Source organism: Nanorana parkeri, unplaced genomic scaffold, assembly GCF_000935625.1.
Source record: "Nanorana parkeri isolate BGI_ZX_2015 unplaced genomic scaffold, ASM93562v1 scaffold1255, whole genome shotgun sequence".
In the NCBI taxonomy this organism is placed as follows: Eukaryota; Metazoa; Chordata; class Amphibia; order Anura; family Dicroglossidae; genus Nanorana; species Nanorana parkeri.
This window is the reverse complement of record NW_017307523.1, coordinates 312,551-330,754: the sequence shown is the minus strand read 5'-3', so window position 1 is coordinate 330,754 and position 18,204 is coordinate 312,551. Positions and strand designations below refer to the sequence as shown.

Sequence of the window (18,204 nt, the reverse complement as noted above, 5' to 3'; positions counted from 1 at the left end):
ATTTCTGACATCGGAGCCCCGGCCGCCGTAAGTCAGAAAAAAATAAATAAATCAGCATTGGAATGCATAGCTAGATTCCTATTGGCTATTTCACTTTGCAATAGCAAACTAGCACCCGCCCACTGCTGCTGTCAATCAGTAGAGGGGGACCTGCAGTTCTCCATCAGGTCCCCATCTAGTGATTATCATAAATTATTATTAATAATAAAAGCTGACACCCTCGGCTTGTGTTATATGGTTTGCCATTTTAGCTGTTACAGCAGCGGTTCTCAACCTGTGGGGTCGCTGTGTGATTTCTGCTGTACTAGGTGAGAGTCCTCCTCAGCCCTCACCTAGCACAGCAGTGTCAGTTCTCCCGCCACGCTGCCAGATGTCGCTGCAGCAGCCGCGTCAACCCTAAATTTTACCGTTGGGGGTCACCACAACTTGGCAAATGTTACAAGGGGGTCCCTGCCCTAGAAGGGTTGAGAACCACTGTCCTAGACAAAGATGTACACCACATGTACACGATGCAGCCAGTGACTGTTAGTTAACCATTCCTGATATGCTTCCGTAAGTCATATGAATGTGAGCAGGTCAAGTGAGGACAAAGGTGATTCACCAATGTACAAACAAATCCATTCATCATGGCTTCATCCCTAGATTTTGAAGTGGTGATGGCATGGTGTGTAGGGTAGGACTGTAGAGTGGCGGCTGTGGGGTTTGTGGAGCGGCTACTGTGGGAACTGTGACAACTGGGAGTGTACAGTATATTTGTATAGGATACTTACTCGATCTTAGTTAAGTGTACCATGCTGGAAGGCAATATCTACTTATTTTTAATTCCTCAAAACAGATTAATTCCCTTTTTGCTGGATAAGAACCTAGCTTGTCAAAGCAGCAAGATGTTGATAGGAGGATCTGCACACCCACACGAGGTGGACAGAGCAAGGAGGGTGCTTTAGTAGTATGAATGGAGGGTACTGGCAGCCCAGACTCTTAACATAGCAATAGGAAGAGAAAGGGCAGAACAAGAGCAGGAAGTAAGGTATTTGGGAAGGGATGAAGATTCAGCAGGGTAGGGAGGAATTAATGGTCGCGGGTTCGGGGGGAAAGTGGGGGGGGGATGAGGTGTCTGGGGAGGGATGGAGTGTCAACAGGAGTGAGGTGTTCATAGAGGAATGGATGACAGGAAAGGAAGGTAGGAGTAAGGCGTGTGGGAAAAGGAGTGAGGCATCTAGGAAGTAATGTAGTGTCAATGGGGAGAGATGTCTGGGGAGTTGTGATATAGTGTGAGTGAGGTGTGCAGGAAGGTATCTTGGAAAAGGATTGTCAGTGGGTATAGTGCAACAGATGAAGAGGGATGGAGTATCAGGGGCAGTGAGCAGAAACCGGCAGCAGCCATAAAAAAACTACTTGTCCCAAGACTAAAGCGGGGGCCCGATCTACTTGTCCCTCATGACAATCTACTTGTCCTGATACAAAAAAATATTACCCAAAACCGTATTTAGCAGTGCTAAGAAGAGCTTCTCATTGGTCAGCGCCGTCAGGTGACAGTGCTAACCAACGAGTACTTGCAATTTGCAAGCGAAATTCAAAATACATGGCACAGATACAGAAAGTACACCTGTCCTAGCGGACGGGAAGGACCATTCGCCGAAAGGTGTGTATAGCAGGGAGGGAGAGGGGACCAGATTTGTGCAGGTAATTCCATTTTCCCATTGATTTCAATAGGGTTACATCCGCGTGGCAATCCCTAAAAAAAGGTACATGTACCATTTTTCGGGACACGCACTGGGCAGTGTTCTCAAGCGCGATTTTGCGTGATTACACGGCAGCGTGGTTGGTTTTAATTTAATTTTTCCTTTATTTTTACTTAGTAAAATTTTTTATTTTCATTTATTTTATTATTTTTTACTTTACCAACTTTCTATTTTCAAAATGTTTATCCATTTCCATTAAAAAAAAAAGTTAAATTTTTATATTTTTTTATTTTGACACTTTTTTTTTTCCACTCAACTTTATTGCTATCACACAAACTTTATTGCTATCACACAGGCGCTTACAAGCCCCTGTGTAATAACATTAGAGGTGACAGGTTCTCTTTATTGACTCTGTCACCTCCAACACAGGAGTTCTAGCACTGTACTGTGCTTGTTCTCCTGTGACAGGAAGGCAGCGTACTTTGTCAGTTCTCTCATTAAGCAGAGCAGAGAATGGACCCCGAAGACCACGGCAGGGAGAGAGGCAGCGATTAAGGACACAGGCGGAGGGCAGCAGCCAGAGATAGAGAAGGGTGGGGGAGGGAGCATTAGGCTGGTTACTAGTGATTTTGGACGGAAATGCATGTCCTGGGCGTCGGGCAATAGGAATTCCACACCCCTGGTGCCTGTGTTTTTGCTTCCTGCTAGGCTTAGATTTTATATTAAATTTGAATCTTTATTATATTACAGACAGTGCTTTTTTTTGTCAGTCAGATAATTATGAAATTTTACATGTTGCATATTAATATTAATTAGTCTTCTGTATAGCTAGCACATGGAGCAATGGGCTTTTTTCACAGTTTCTTCTACTTTTTACCGGCTGTTAAAAGCCGGTTTACAGAGCTCTGTAGCATTCTGACAGCGGAGAGGGGACCGGAGGAAGATCGTGAACCGACCTCCCTCTGATCCCCTGTGACAGAGGCAGTATGCTTGACAGCGGGAGGGGGGTCACCGCTGAGGGCAGGGAGCACGTCACGGGACCTCATACAAGCGATCCGCCGGCTCTATAGCCGGCGGATCGCTTGTATATTAACGGGCATCGCTGCCTGTTTTCAAAGAGCGGGCATTACCCGCTCGCGCGGTGCGCACCCGAGCGGGCGGATGTAACAGGACGTGTATACACGCCCAGTTACATCCAAGAAGCTCCCGGCCGGCCGTGTATACACAACGGCCAGCCGGGAGGTAGTTAAAGAATGATATTCAGTAAGAGCTGAAAATCATTACATAACAAAAAGTAACCATCTTTATAACAAATACACGTCCGTACGGGTGGCCGTACTCTTACACAGACAGGATAGATCCTGTCTACGTCCGAGCAGGGACACCTGCACAGACGTGCAGTTCGGGTGAGCGTAGAGCGCCGTACGGCCGCGTACTCCCACAGAGTAGAACAGGCTGCTGCGTGTAATCACACGCAGCACCTGTCCTTCCTGGGAGCGGCCCGATACGGCCATGCACGCAGCACGGATCTGTACGGGCCAGCTGTTACTTGTGTGAATGAGGGCTTAAAGTAAGAATGAACGTAGGTTGTTCTCAAATCCACACAATGCAATTTAAAGAAGTAAACTTCAGCTGTTTGTATGTTTTAATGCAGGTATCATGGCTGGTTCTAATCGTTCTGGGGATTTGAAGGATGCTCAGAAATCTATCCCTTCTGGAACAATATTGGCCATTGCAACCACATCTTTTATATGTATCTTTTTGAATATTTATTGGTGGGTATACAGTGAAACAACATCTGCATAAAGGATCTTTTTTGTTTTTTGATGTAGAGCTTGCAGTAGAAATAGAAAAGGATATGACAAACAATGAACTCCTGGTGCCCATATCTTTGCAATAAAGTTGGGGAACAAACTATTTAAAAGCTAGATTATTCTAACGTTGCTGAAAAATCTACAGGTATTGTAATGTTAGGGGAATCCAGCAGGATCGCAGGACACAGGCTTTTTAAATAAAGTAATGTTTATTAACTTAAATAGCTTCACAGCAGCAAAATAACATAACAGTTTGTCTTCATTGACTAGCTGGAAAACTTAAACAGCGATTCTTCAGCATAACAGAAAATAATAGTCTCACCCTCTTGAAGTCCCAGACTTTCAGGGTAACTTTCCCAGTCAACAGGTTTCCACAAAGGATACTGACATGCACTTTCACAGCAGTACACAATTCCAGCCTCCACTACACTACTCTTCACCTGCTATCTACCACTTCCTGTCTTTTAAACACACTTCCTGTAGCAGGTGAGTTAACCCACTCTGTACCTTGAAGGGACCACAGCCCAAACAGAGGGGGACTATAGCGTCCTTCCATTGCATATATACCACCTGGGACTTACCTACAGTGTGTGTCTCCTAGACATATTATCTATTATTTTTTGTTCTCAACAGGATGTGAGGGGAAGTCACCCTACCCCCCAATGGGCACACAAGCCACAATGTAAAACCTAAAAGGTTCTGTGGCTTCCTCATACTATAAAAACTAAAAAAAAAAAGGCTCTACCTTTTAAAGACCAGTGCTGCATAACATTTTTATTTTGCTTGTTTTGACAAAACAAAGTTGCACCAAGCTACAAGCATGTCTAGTCCGAGCTGAATCATGCTTGGCAAGCACAAGATTTATACCCAACTGGGTCAGGGTTAACATTGCTTTTCTATGAGGGAGGAAGAGCCCTGAGATGACCTATAAAGGTTCAGTTTAATACACCCAAGTGATTTCAAAAATGTCTGTTGTATCAACCAACCCAGATTTCAGATGCAGTAGAGTTCGTTATGAACCCTGTGATAACCTCATAAGGAATACATTTATTTGATTAAAAAGCAATCACACTTTTTCACTTTCATTGGTTAATTAAAGAGTTAATAGAATACAATTAGAAATGTCTTATGCGCTATGTTTTTTAATTCAGCAATGAGCTTTGGGAAATAAAATTGCTTATACTGTAAAATATTTTATGGTAATTTCCTTAATAACTTAATAAAGATTTGTCTTGTGTAGTACTATTTGGTGCATGTATCGAAGGTTCACTTCTACGTGACAAGTAAGTAAAAAGCTAGACAATTGTAAAGAGAAAAAGTAATTGGAAATGGTGTCAGTGAACCCCCTCCCCAAAAGAAAAGTAGAAACTTCCTAATAATTATCATGTATCTATGTCCTTTGATTATTTACATTTTCCTAATAGATAAATTACCTGTTAATCCTTCCTGTCAATCATCCTTCCTTGTTATTGATGGCAATGATCTGCAGGCTCTTAGAGCCCCTGCAACATTGCCACCACATGCTCCCCCTCTTCTACTTGTGTCTATCTATAAATAACTGTGGGATGTAATTCTGCTACCTACCTCAACACAACCCAGGTCTGGAACTTGGCTAAGCCACAGTCTGTCAAATGTTCTTAAGCTTTTTCAGGTCCTCCCCCAAGCCACGCAGAGTGGAGCTGTCAGGAAGCCATCTAATCTGCCCCACTGGTAGTAAAGAGCCTTCATTAATTTCATTGCTAACCTTGTTTTGTCAAAAACAATCAGTACATCTCAGAGGATTTTTGAAGATTCCAGCTAGAGGTTTTGGGTGCTGGACAGACCTCACAGTGAAGTTCTTTAAACAATGGTTTTGATGGCAGCTATATATGATGTGCTTAGCCTGCTGAAGGGAGAGTAGAAAAAGACAGGTGAATCCAAGATAGCAAGAGGCCCAAAAATAAAATGCCACTAGTTACACAACAGTGTTCAAATGTTGTAGAATTATAGGTGTCGGTAGTAGATGGCAGTTAATTTTATGATAACGATAAATATTTAAGATAAAAAAATAACTCATTAGTCATACACACAAAACATGGAATTCTTTTTACTTCATTCACAGATTTGGTGAATCCGTTAATGGCCAGCTTGTGATTGGTACTTTGGCTTGGCCATCTCCTTGGGTAATTGTTATTGGTTCTTTTTTCTCTACTTGTGGTGCTGGACTCCAGAGTTTGACAGGAGCACCTCGTCTTCTACAAGCCATTGCAAGAGATGGAATCGTGCCTTTCCTTCAGGTAACACAAGCACATGCTTAGATGGGCACCCACAAAGTGCAACTTTTTTTTAATATAATTTATTTTAAAATTTGAATATCAAGAGAAAATAAAACTAGGACAACAAATACCAAAATAGTAAAACATACATACCAAAAAAAGGTAATTGTAAACGTATTCCTAGGTGTATCCCAAAAGCCCAAATATATGCTATCAACACTCCAAACGCAGACCCTGTCCAAATACTTCGTAAGGCATTCCATACCAAAAACCCCAACCCAGGAGAGGATTACAAGCCAAAAGGGCTGTTCCATTGTCCATGACTCCGAAGTGAAATGGAGTTCAAAACTGCTTTAAGGAAGCGGGAACACTAAAAGTAAGCATGTGAGCCTACCTAGAAGCAACATAGTCAGAATGAATAGGTGAAAAGAACTAACAGGACAGACCTAGAGAGAGAGAGAAACAAACCAAAAATAGAAATAACGGAACATAGGTTTTAGGGGGATACTTGTTCTAAAGTAAGATCTAACTTAGCATGGTGGAGCACACTGCATCATCTTTTTCTTCCTTTTTTTTAACAATGTATATATACCTTTTTATATGGCATAACAATTGATATTTAAAATGCCTCAATATTCAGCCTAGAAAGACAAATGTACATAGTCAAATGGCGACATAATGAAAAGTTAACACATTCTAACAGAAAAGATAGTCAATCTCTTATAGATAGTCCAGTAACTAAATAATAGGATCGATGGTGGAAGCTGGCTACTACCCAATTTCCTAGGAGAAGAGGGAATGATCATTATGCATTGTCAGCACAGAAGGTTGGACTTGGAGGATCATGTACAAATATTCTGGCTGGATACCGTTGGATGTAGCAAAAGCACTGTGCTCTTACTTATTGGGTGTAAACAGACAGTATCTGTATGAATGATTCCCATACCTCATTTAATTTTTGGACCTGGGTTTCCCTATTTAGAGAGTCTTCCACCCACTTCATGCATAATACCTACATTTTTTTCAATAAACAACAACACAGGAGTTGGCTCTGAGTAGATTCACTTACAGTATGTAAAATTGCCTTTTTAGCTGTCAGAGAGATGATTTGGGGTTAAAAATAGGCAATCGGAATATACATTAATGGGTGGTCCGCTAGGGAAGTCAGAAATGCAAAAAGATTTGTGGATCGTAGTCGACCACAGATGAAATAATAGCACGCTATGCCAGGCTGCGGAAAACAAAGCTAGCAGAGTACTGTCTCGCGTTAAAAAAGGAATGTACTCTAGTGACAAAGCAATAATTTTGCCACTTTATAGATCGCTGGTTCGGCCTCATCTTGAGTATGCGGTCCAGTTTTGGTCACCAATCCACAGAAAGGATTGGACTAATTAAGGGGCCAAACGCTATGAGGCAAGGTTCCTAAATTTAAACTTATTCACGCTAAAAGTGAAGTGATTAAGAGGGGACATGATTTTGATATACAAATTGTTTATTGGTGATGGCAACATCAGCAATACACTTTTTACTGTAAACTCCCTAAAAAAGACTAGAGGCCACCAACTAAAATTGGTGGACAAAAGATTTAACCACAAAAGGGGTAGGGGATTCTTTTCAGTCAGAGTGGTTAAATTGTGGAACTCTCTGCCTCAAGCAGTGGTATCAGCAGAGAGTACTGAATCACTAAATAATCATTTAGATACCTTCCGCAGATACCATAACATACAGGGGTACATGTACTCTTAAAAAATAGACCACACAGGGACTTGTATACACACACGCACAAACACAGATAGACACACAAAGGTTGAACTTGATGGACCTGTGTCTTTATTCAACCTTAATACTATGTAACTATGCAAGTAAGGTGCACAAGAAAGGCCTTTCCAAAGTACAAACACAAATATTTCCCAGCACATCTACCAGCTAGCCTGCAATAAAAATAAATTACACTGTCTAACACATTGTGTTAATCACAGAAAAACTGTTTTTTTCCCTCCTGTCCAATGTGTTTGGCTTCCACTTTAAACAAAAAACAAACGGGTTGGTAGATAAAAATGGGAAATTTTTCCTAAACAATGCTTAAGGAAAATGCTTGTTTGGTGGCGGTGTTAATAAAAGTCTTAATATATTAAATTCCTTCGTTATGCCTTAGTTTTGAGAGTAGATTACTTATCCAAGAAGTCCAGGGTTTTAACAAAGAGGTAGGAAAAGACAGATATGGCTGTTTAGAAAAAAATGTGTACAAATTTTGTACAAGGCAAACCAATTAGTATATAGAAGAGGATTCATAATCCTCTCCAGAGGTGAAAGCTACTTATGCAAGTGAAGAGCATACAGCAGATTAGTATGAGGTAGCATATTATGGTCAAAATCAGAATCTGTATACCCTGAGTGAGGTGCCTTGAATCCTATCTCTTTTATACCTAGTAAATGATGCCAAGTTATGCAACTCTAAATCAGGCAAATTAAGTCCACCATTACTAGGGGAGCGCTGTAAAGTACAAAAATGTATAGTTGCCCTTCTATCCCAAATGACCTTTTAGAACATCCTATAAAGACTCTTGAGATCAGAGTGTTTGAGGAGAACAGGAAGGACCTTCAATGTATAAAAGAGTTTAGAGAAAGCTACAATTTATCTTTAAGCTGGCCCTAGCCATGTAAGAGATATTTATATATTTTTGAAATCAAAGAATATAAAATGGGGGTAGTTTAAATTTTTATGTCACCCACTGTCACACAACAGTTTATAAAACCCAGTGATAATACCTAATCTTTGATAAAATTGTAAAAGTTGATGCTGCATCGAGTCAATAGATACCAAACCTGTCCACTATTTAAAATTGCATGCACCCATGAAACCGCAAAAAACATTGGTACCCACAATTGTCCATAGGCTATGTTTTAAAGGCTCTACAGCTCATCGATTTAGAGTTAATGTTGAATAATGGCACTAGAATTATTGCTGTTATTCTGGTGTGCATGGAGGTACCTAACTTGTGAGGCAATCATCATTTTCACAGACGCATCCAATGCATGTGTTTGTTTTGCTTTCCCGTAACAGCCTGTGTGCTGTACTATACTATTAAGCAAATTGAATGTTTAACTTTCCAGTAAAATCATTTTCTTTGAGTACTGTAAAGGACACAGGACACCCTCCTCTCTGTCCTGGGGTTTTCCCTTTCATTGCTTGCTACAAAACTGAGGCTTGCTGGGAGTAGTAGGGGTTATATGGGGTAGGCTGTCCCCCAATTCTGTTAGTGTCCAATCACCTGAAAGAGCCTGCATATAACACATAATCTATGAGTAAAGAAGCCTGTGTCCTGTACTGTACGCCAAGACAACAATTTTACAGGTACGCAAAAAAAAAAAAATTATTCAGTTTGACAAAAAAATACATTTCTATTTGCCAAAATACAAGAACCTCCTGAAATGTCCAAAATAGCTGTTTTGATGTTTTGTTTTATTATTAAGAATTTACCATTTCTTCAATTCAGGTGTTTGGTCATGGAAAAGCAAATGGAGAACCAACATGGGCTCTGTTACTGACAGCGGGCATTTGTGAAATTGGTATCCTCATTGCTTCTTTGGATAGTGTTGCACCAATTTTGTCAATGTAAGTTTTGCGTTCTAATTTCCTAATTTTAAAAGACATTTACTAGGTGAGGAAAAAAAAGCGTTAATTACTCCATACTTTTGCAAACTTCTATGCTTATAAATTACTGTGAAAGCTGATTGGACGCTGTTGGCAAAATAAATGTTTTAATAGCCCACTTTTTATTTTTAAGCTTTATATTTTGTGTATGCTGTTATGATCAGACAAATCAGCCACCACAAAAATAAATTTCTTCCTGCGGACCTTATCGCAAAGTTGCAGCAATTAAGAATAACTTTTGACCCTAATATAGAATCTCGGCAGACATTTCACAATCTAAAGTGTTTCCTCTTAAACTGTTATACAGCCACAGTGATTTAACTGCCAAACAAAGGGAAATGTGTTAAAAAAAATTGTATGTGGCAACTTTAGAAGTAAAAACACAACTTTTAACCTGTAGCTATCAACCTCAACTATAGTAGACCTGAAATGCAAGTGTGATTGTTAGGCAGCTTCTTGGTACTTTGGTACTGACAAAACGCTGGGGGGCCATTCCTTTTGGCAATCCATAATTACTATTGGCATGTCAGTTTTGGTGGATACATATTTGGCTACTCCAGTTCTTTGTCTCTGGAGTGCAAACAGAGAAGTCCAGGTGATGACTCATCTAAGAGCGTTTAGATACAGGGGCCTTTCACTGTTGGAGATGGTCCACTTCATAAGAGTGGGCATCTGGAGACTGCACAACCACTTAGGAGAAGAACCTTGCAATGATAGCTTGGGTACTTCACATAATTCAGTTAAAATTCAAACTTTTTGGCCAGTCGTCAGGATTCTCCATCAATATAATTTTGGGGTCATATCTATCCACCTCATCTATTTTTGATTCAATCAGATTTTATTAGAGGTTTTCAATACAAATCAAGACAAACAATCATACAGATAACATAGCATCTATAGGTATAACAACAAATAAAGAAGGTGCACCGCTGGCGGCTGTGGCTCACAGTCATCAAGAGAGGTTGGTAGCTTCTCGCATACAGTGGAGGATATCCGAGGGTCCACGGCCCTCTGTTCCGCTGGTTGAGCAGGGGGGCGAGTCCCCCGAGTAGTAGATGTGATGGGCTCAGTTGCGGTCTCCATCAGCATGGGCTGCGGTGTCTCGCTGTGGCCGGTCGGTGCAGCGCCATCTGCTGACGGAAGGCGGGACTGCTCTCCCTTGGCGCGGTCAGGGCCTGCTGAGAATGCCGGTGCCCGCGGGTCCAGGGGGATTGGGGAGGAGGGCCGTGTCCCCGATAGTGTGGGGGACGCCCTAGGGTCTGCTGCTTTCGGTCCCGAGGGTCGGGTGGAGTAGCGGAGCCCCTGGGTAGCAGTGGGGGCTGCGCAGCCGCGGCCTTCTTAGCCGGGGCGGCTTTCGGCGGCATGTTGCAGCCGGCCTGTGTTGTGGCTTCGGTCGGGCGGTGGCGGAAGTAGGAGGCGATGTCTCGGGTCCAGGATGTAGAAGGAGGCTCGGGCGAGGTCCGGGCACCGGGCATAGAGCATAAGGTGAGTCCTGAGCTAAAAAGTTCACTGAAGTGCAGCACCGGATCGGCAGAGCTCGAATCTGTGCGTGCTTACTCCTCCATGGTCGGCCACGCCCCCCCCCCCAGCTCATCTATTTTTACCCTGAACATTTTCCCTGAAATATTTTTTGACCCACAACTGGACAGATTTTGTGATGATCATTTTATTTCCATGGGCACTTTTAAGAATAATATAAGGTTCCAGTTCTCCTTTTCATTTTTTCATCTGAATTGTGCTCAGATAGAGGTAACTTTTTTCTTTTGAGAGACTTCCATCTCTTGTCTTCCAGGTTTTAAGATATTTATCTTAAATGTAAATGTATTTCCATTATAAAACTTGTATGTATTTGTTTTAAATAACATTAGAAATTTACATTTACTATTAATCATATTGTATAATTTTTTGTTCTAAATTGATGTATAATTTGTTACAAGAAAATGCATTAGAAACCTAAAATAGGGCTAGAATTAAAGGGATTTCACTAGTTTTAATTTACTGCCATACCTGCATATCTTTTGTAAGACCATTAAAGGACAACTATGAGGTGAGTGCTTTTCACTCACCTCATAGTTCTAGCCGACCTGTGACCATGAGACTGTCACAGGTCGGCTCAGTAGATCGGGAGGTAAGCAAACACATACCGGCGTTCGCTCACCTCTCAGATTTCGTATTTACAGTTAGGGCCGGTGCACACCTATGCATGCACGATTCTGTGCGGTTTGTCACACGGTCAGGAGTCATATATGTGTGCACCGATCGCGCTGTGGGTGGCATTATTTTCCATTGGCACCCCAGTTGCCCAGGGCTGATCGCACGTTTTTCTCCACGATTGTGCCCGTGAGTAGACTGGGGTGCCATTGGAAAATAATAAAACAGCCACGCATCGTGTATCGCAGAAAAAAGGTGCAAGTACCTTTTTTCTGCGATACACGACGCGTGGCTATGTTTAGAAGCACGGGTGGAATCGCGGCGGGAAACTGCGCGATCCGCCAGGCACGACTGGGGTGCCATTAGAAAATAATGGCACCCACAGTGCGAACGGTGCACACCTATAGGACTCCTGACCGCATGGAATCGTGCAGGATTGCTGCGCGGTCGGGTGTAGCATAGGTGTGCACCGGCCTTTACATTTGCACCAATGTAGATTTTGCTACTAGTGGCTGACAATGAAACAGCATCCAGGCAGATAAACTGCTGAAATTAAATTGCACTCAGAACTAGCCACCTAGCAAAGGTATTGCTTTCTGAGAGAGATTCTCAGAAATATTATTCATCTGTGCTAACCATAGATTTGCATTATTATTTCTCTTTGTATTTATTTTAGGTTTTTCTTGATGTGTTACATGTTTGTCAACTTGGCTTGTGCTTTACAAACATTGTTGCGAACTCCAAATTGGAGACCACGGTTTAAGTTCTATCACTGGTAAGAGCATTTTGTTTGCTTTAGTCTTTCAGAAATGTTCTGTCTTTTTATTTCTTTCAAGTTCACTGCACAGTTTCTTGAGGGGCCCATTTACACCAGCCTGTTATGCCATATAATGTGTTTTTCACTAAGGCAGCACATTTGTTTTGAATGGACTGCCCAATGCACCACATCAAAAATAGTGCAGTAGTTTGAATAGGCCCTTAATGAGAGAGATCAAACTTAATAAGATGCATGTACCTAAACAATATTTCCATATCGTACATTTCCACACATACCCTACATTTGCTAGCCTAGGCTTTAAAAAAAAAATATAACATAGACCAGCGAAATCTCTAAAGAATTTGCTACACCACAATCATAATAAACAAAACAAATTTTTTTTTTTTTTAATCTTTAGAATACAGAGTCAAAATAATTCAGAGATAAGCATATACAGTACTAGAATACAAAGTATAAAAGAAAAGACAGGTAGTTAAGTGTCGGCTTATCCACTGCAAGAATAGAGACCGAGAGTAATCCAGGGCTTTACTCAGAAGAAGTTTATCTCTGTGAAGTTCAATATTCTGAGACAGACACTAAAATTATAAAGAAAAACCTCTGTACAATGAGAAGTGATTAGACAAATCTCAACGCATTATTGTTAGGAAAAGGCAGCATAGAAATAAAATTGAGTAACAGCTAGAAAATAGCCTTGAACTTGTGCTTGCTTACATAAACTTTGAGTTGGAAATTGAGCCCTTTGTACTGTTCCAGTGATTAAATAATCAAAGTTCACATGTAGATTGACCAAAGCACCTTGATGCTTTGGCAGAAAATACTATTAAGTATATCAGAATGTTTTCATTAGAGCACTGATGTCCCCAATGTATGAATGTAAATTAGATGTTTTCCATCACTTAAGAGTGTATCGTGTGTGTGTGTGTCTTTGTTTTTCTGCATCAACATGAGCTACTTTAGATCCCTAATCAGGTCTGTTAAAGTTTGGGGCATTGTAAGGAAACCAGTGTCTCATAATATAGCTGCTGGCTGTTGTTAGACAGATATGTACTTTGTGTCCAAGTCCTGATTGGCTCCGAATTGTAGAGGGATCCCAGTAGCTAAAGAGTAGAATCAGGGGGATCTTTGAAGATGGAATTTATGAATGATTCTGTTGGTATGTCTGCATGTCTGGCCCCAAAAGTCAGAAATGTAACATCAACTCCAGAAGCAGTAGATCAGTGTTAGTTGGGGGTATAGGTCATGACTTACAATTGGGATGAATCCCACCTCCCAGCAGGGTGATCTCTTCCCTGTGGGTTAAATGATGAGCACTTTTTTCATCTCTTTCCAGGCCATTATACAATTTCTATAAATGGGATTGTTTCCCAACAGTCTGCTGTGTATGATTGCTTTTAGATCCCATAGCTTGGCAATTGCAGATTATAACCAGTGGTTAGAATATTTAGATAGACCGGAGAGCCAGTCAAATAGAAGATGTAGCAGGTTGTATACTGTTTGGGAGGCTTATGCACCCATCATCTTTGGTGAGGAACAGTTTATGAATTGCTATAGGGCATGTTTGTTCTTCCAGAGGAATCATGCACAGACCTGGATAAGGGTTTCTATGTCTTTGTACATTTCACAATAAGGGAATAGATTGCCATGGGTATAGAAGCCTCAAAAAATATAACATTTTTAGGGACTTATGTAAAGTGCTACATACATTGTCAGCACTATATAAATACATGTAATAAATAGTGACATGATAATTGCCATTAAAATATAAAATTTGCCCCTCCTGTGTCCAGCGTCTCTTTTGCAATTTTAGTATGATTTAGGGGTGCAGTACTGAACAATAAACAATTGATCCACACTGCACACCACCATACATTAAATGTATACATACAACAGATGGCTCCATCACAAACTGACCATCGTTCAGAAATATTAGTAATAATTGCATAATTACATAGTTGTATAGTATTTGAGGTTGAATAAAGACATAAATCCATCAAGTCCAACTTATTGCGTGTATGCATTTATGTTTGAGCTGGTGTGTGCGTGTTTATGAGTCCATGTGTGATTTTGCTCTTAGCAGTACCTGCACCCCTCTATGTTATGATCTCCAAGGAACTCATCCAGGAGTTTCTTGAATGATTCCACACTCTTAGCTGAAATCACTTCCTGCGGCAGCGAGTTCCAGACCTTAACCGCTCTAACTGTGAAGAACCCCTTGCACCCTGTGTGTTGAAATTTTTATTCCACCAATTTTTGGTGGTGTCCTCTGGTCTTTGTTACGGAGCTAACCGTAAAGAGTTTGTTAATAATGTTGCTGTCACCATTGAACAGTTTATACAAGAAAATCATCACCCCCCTATTCTCCTAACCTCCAAAGAGAACATATTTAATTTTAACAACCTTGTTTCATAGTTCAGGTCCTCGAACCCCTTAATGAGTTTGGTTGCCCTCCGCTGGACTTTTTCCAGCTCAAGGACATCTTTTCTGAGTATCTGTGACCAAATCTGGACCGCATACTCCAGATGTGGCCGAACCAGTGATCTGTAAAGTGGCAAAATTATAGACGTGTCCCTGCAATACATTCCCTTCCTAATGCAAGACAGGACTCTGCTTGCTTTGTTTACAGCAGCCTGGCACTGCAAGCTGTTCTTGTACTGCTGATTTACTGCTTTTTGCCTTGGCAAATCTTGCTGTTGGCTTTTATCTTATAGTAATAAACAGTAACACTTCATTAGATAGTGATACTTAGAAGATCTGATCATATATTGAATACTTGCACATTATAGGATTTTGCCATGGCATCTCATTTGCCTCCTCCCAGTGATGACAGCTCCCTCACCCCAGCTCTCATTCCTTAGCCATTGGGCTGTCAGTATTTTTTTTTTTTTATATACTTCAGTTCTGCTTTAATCTCAGTTCATACAATTATTAACCATGTGTGTTTTTATTTTTGGTTTGGTTAATATTGATCTGGAGTTGCATTAGGCTCAGGCATCTTCATAAATACATATTAATACCTTCGTAATCTATTTCATGTTAGTATTCATTTATTTTTGGGATATTGCATTGGGGTCACTTCATACTGTTTCCATTCATAAACCTAAAAAAATTCATAAATAATGTAAACACTGAGATTTAAAATAAGTCCATTCAAATTCCTATGTTGTTATTTATAGTAGTTTAAACAATATGAACACAATATGGAGTCAAAATATCATCCTTAAAAAAGAGACCATTACAAGCACGTGCCCAAGTGCAAAATGTTACTACAGATGTTCCTCACTTACCGACTTACCTGTTTTGCGACCATTCGCACTTACGACGGAGCGCCGATCGACCTTAAGGTTTTCACATGATGTGGTAAGTGTGGAGGTCAGGTGCAGTTGTAAGAGAATTGGAGGGGAGCAGATGCGGGGAGAGAGCGGGGTCAAGTTCACCAGTAGCCCCAGGTGTGGACAGGTAGTTGAGCTTGGCTTAGTCCCTCTTGTGCAGGATAAGGTCTCGGTGCAGGTAGTTGTAGAGACAGCACTGTTGCAGTAGCGGTCTGTCAGCAGTGGCTTCCAGGTACTGGTAGCAGCCTTCCAACTAAAGATCTCTATCTTCTTCCAGGGACCTTCTACTAGAACAGTGATGGCGAGCCTATGGCACACGTGCCACAGAGGGCACACAGTGGCTTCCCTGGTGGCACGAGAGCCTAGGTGCCTGTTGCTGGCGCCCACACACTCCTGCACTTCCCTCTCATCTCTGCACTCACAGGAAGTCCCTAATTCCGAACTGGAAGTGGTTACCAGTTGCAGAAACCACAGCAGCCATGCTTACTGATGGCAGAAGAACTACCTCATCTCTAGGCGAAGCCCTCCAGAACCGCCCACATGTGAGAAAAGCGGTGCTCACTGGCTGGAAGTGAGCACAACTCTTGCACCCCTTGCGCCCTTCACCAATAGGGAGTCTGCTGTCTCCAGAATGTGATCGTAGTGAAGCGGAAATTGCGTCAAACCCCAGCTGCGTTCACCCAGAGAAGGTACTTCCGTGGTCTCTGTGTGGGATAAAGGCCTGCTGCTTTCACAGGATGGGGTTTTCTAGCAATTCTAACCAGTAACACTGACCAGTAATATCTGTACACCACGTATACAGAGAGTATCGATAAATAACACCTTTTCAGACTGGTCTACATGAGCGGTGTGCCTCAGGGTTCTGTGCTGGGCCCCACGCTATTCAACCTGTTTATTAACGATATCGGGGAGGGTGTGAATAGCCATGTTTCAGTGTTTGCTAATGATGCTAAAATTGGGAGGGTAATTGACACGGACTTAGACATTATAACATTACAGGAGGACCTGGATGAAATAGGGGAGTGGGCAACTATATGGCAGATGAGGTTTAATGTCAATAAATGCAAAGTAATGCACTTTGGAGTTAAAAATGGGCTATACAATTATGGGTATGCCACTAGGGAAGTCAGAAATGGAGAAAGATTTGGGGGTCATTGTAGACCACCGATTGAATAATAGCTTACAGTGCCAGGCTGCTGTAAACAAAGCAAGTAGAGTCCTGTCCTGTATTAAGAAGGGGATGTATTGCAGAGACAAGTCTATAATTTTGCACTTTACAGATCACTGGTTCGGCCTCATCTGGAGTATGCGGTCCAGTTTTGGTCACCAGAAAGGATGTCCTTGAGCTGGAAAGTGTCCAGCGGAGGGCAGCCAAACTCATTAAGGGGATGGAGGATCAGAGCTATGAGACAAGGCTACTAAATTTAAATATGTTCTTGTTGGAAGTAAGGAGATTAAGGGGGGGACATGATTTTCATGTACATAAATGTAAATGTAAATGTTCAATGGTGATAGCAACATTGGCAACAAACTCTTTACGGTTAACCCCATAACAAAGACTAGAGGACACCACCTAAAATTGGTGGAGAAAAAATTTCAGCACAAGGGGCGAAGGGGATTCTTCTCAATTAGAGCGGTTAGGGTCTGGAACTCGCTGCCAGTGATTTCAGCTAAGAGTGTGGAATCATTCAAGAAGCTCTTGGACGATTTCCTTAGAGACCATAACATACAGGGGTACAGATACTCCTAAGAACAAGATCACACATGGACTCGTATACACGCACATACCAGCAGACCCATGTGCATACACGCAGGGGGTCGGACTTGATGGACTTGTGTCTTTATTCAACCTCAAATACTATGTAACTATGTTCAGCTGTTTTTGCATTAACAATCTGATTACCCAGTTGGGTAATTACCCTGTGTGTACATATGCGGGTGCCTGCACTTTATACTTACAGCACTGTTTTTATGACAGGTTCTCTTTGCCTTTCAGCAGCATATACTGATTGTCTCTCCCCCACTCTGTTCAGCCACCAAGAGTGGAGGGAAAGTCCTGTGCTTACATAGGGCTATGGACTCCTGATTGGCCCAGTGCTGTCACATGAAGCAAATAACATGCTACTTCATACCCACAATTACTCCAGCTCCTACCAGCAGTAACTAATTTCACCAAGTGCTTGTGATGTGTGTGCGTGGTGTATTTGTGAGTGTGAGTGTGTTTTTATGAGTGTGTGATGTTCTTTATGATATATTTTGGTTGCTAGTGCCCCACTTCTCCACTTTTTTGATCCAATGAAAAGTGTAACAAGAAGTGAAAGGATGTGTTATCAACCAGAACTGGGATAGTAATTCAAAAACCTTTTATAAAGTTCAGTAGAGTGACAAGAAAAAAATATTATTACCACCAGTGTCCCATTTGCAGAGGTTTTCTCAAACTTTCGATTACCAAATCATGAGGTTTGGTTATTCATTTGTTTTGTATGTATGTATATGTATGTATGTATGTATATATATATATATATATATATATATATATA

General features: G+C 41.4%; 1 protein-coding gene across 2 annotated transcripts in view; it reads left to right on the top strand.

The window, feature by feature from the left end:
* SLC12A7 (solute carrier family 12 member 7) overlaps positions 1-18,204 on the top strand; it is a 152,125-nt gene that overhangs the window by 89,079 nt on the left and 44,842 nt on the right. For both annotated transcript variants that reach the window (XM_018568866.1, XM_018568867.1), the window contains exons 10-14: positions 3,337-3,435; positions 4,722-4,779; positions 5,598-5,772; positions 9,249-9,367; positions 12,234-12,332. In XM_018568866.1, coding sequence (XP_018424368.1) covers positions 3,337-3,435; positions 4,722-4,779; positions 5,598-5,772; positions 9,249-9,367; positions 12,234-12,332 — 550 coding nt within the window. The remainder of the gene's footprint in view (positions 1-3,336; positions 3,436-4,721; positions 4,780-5,597; positions 5,773-9,248; positions 9,368-12,233; positions 12,333-18,204) is intronic.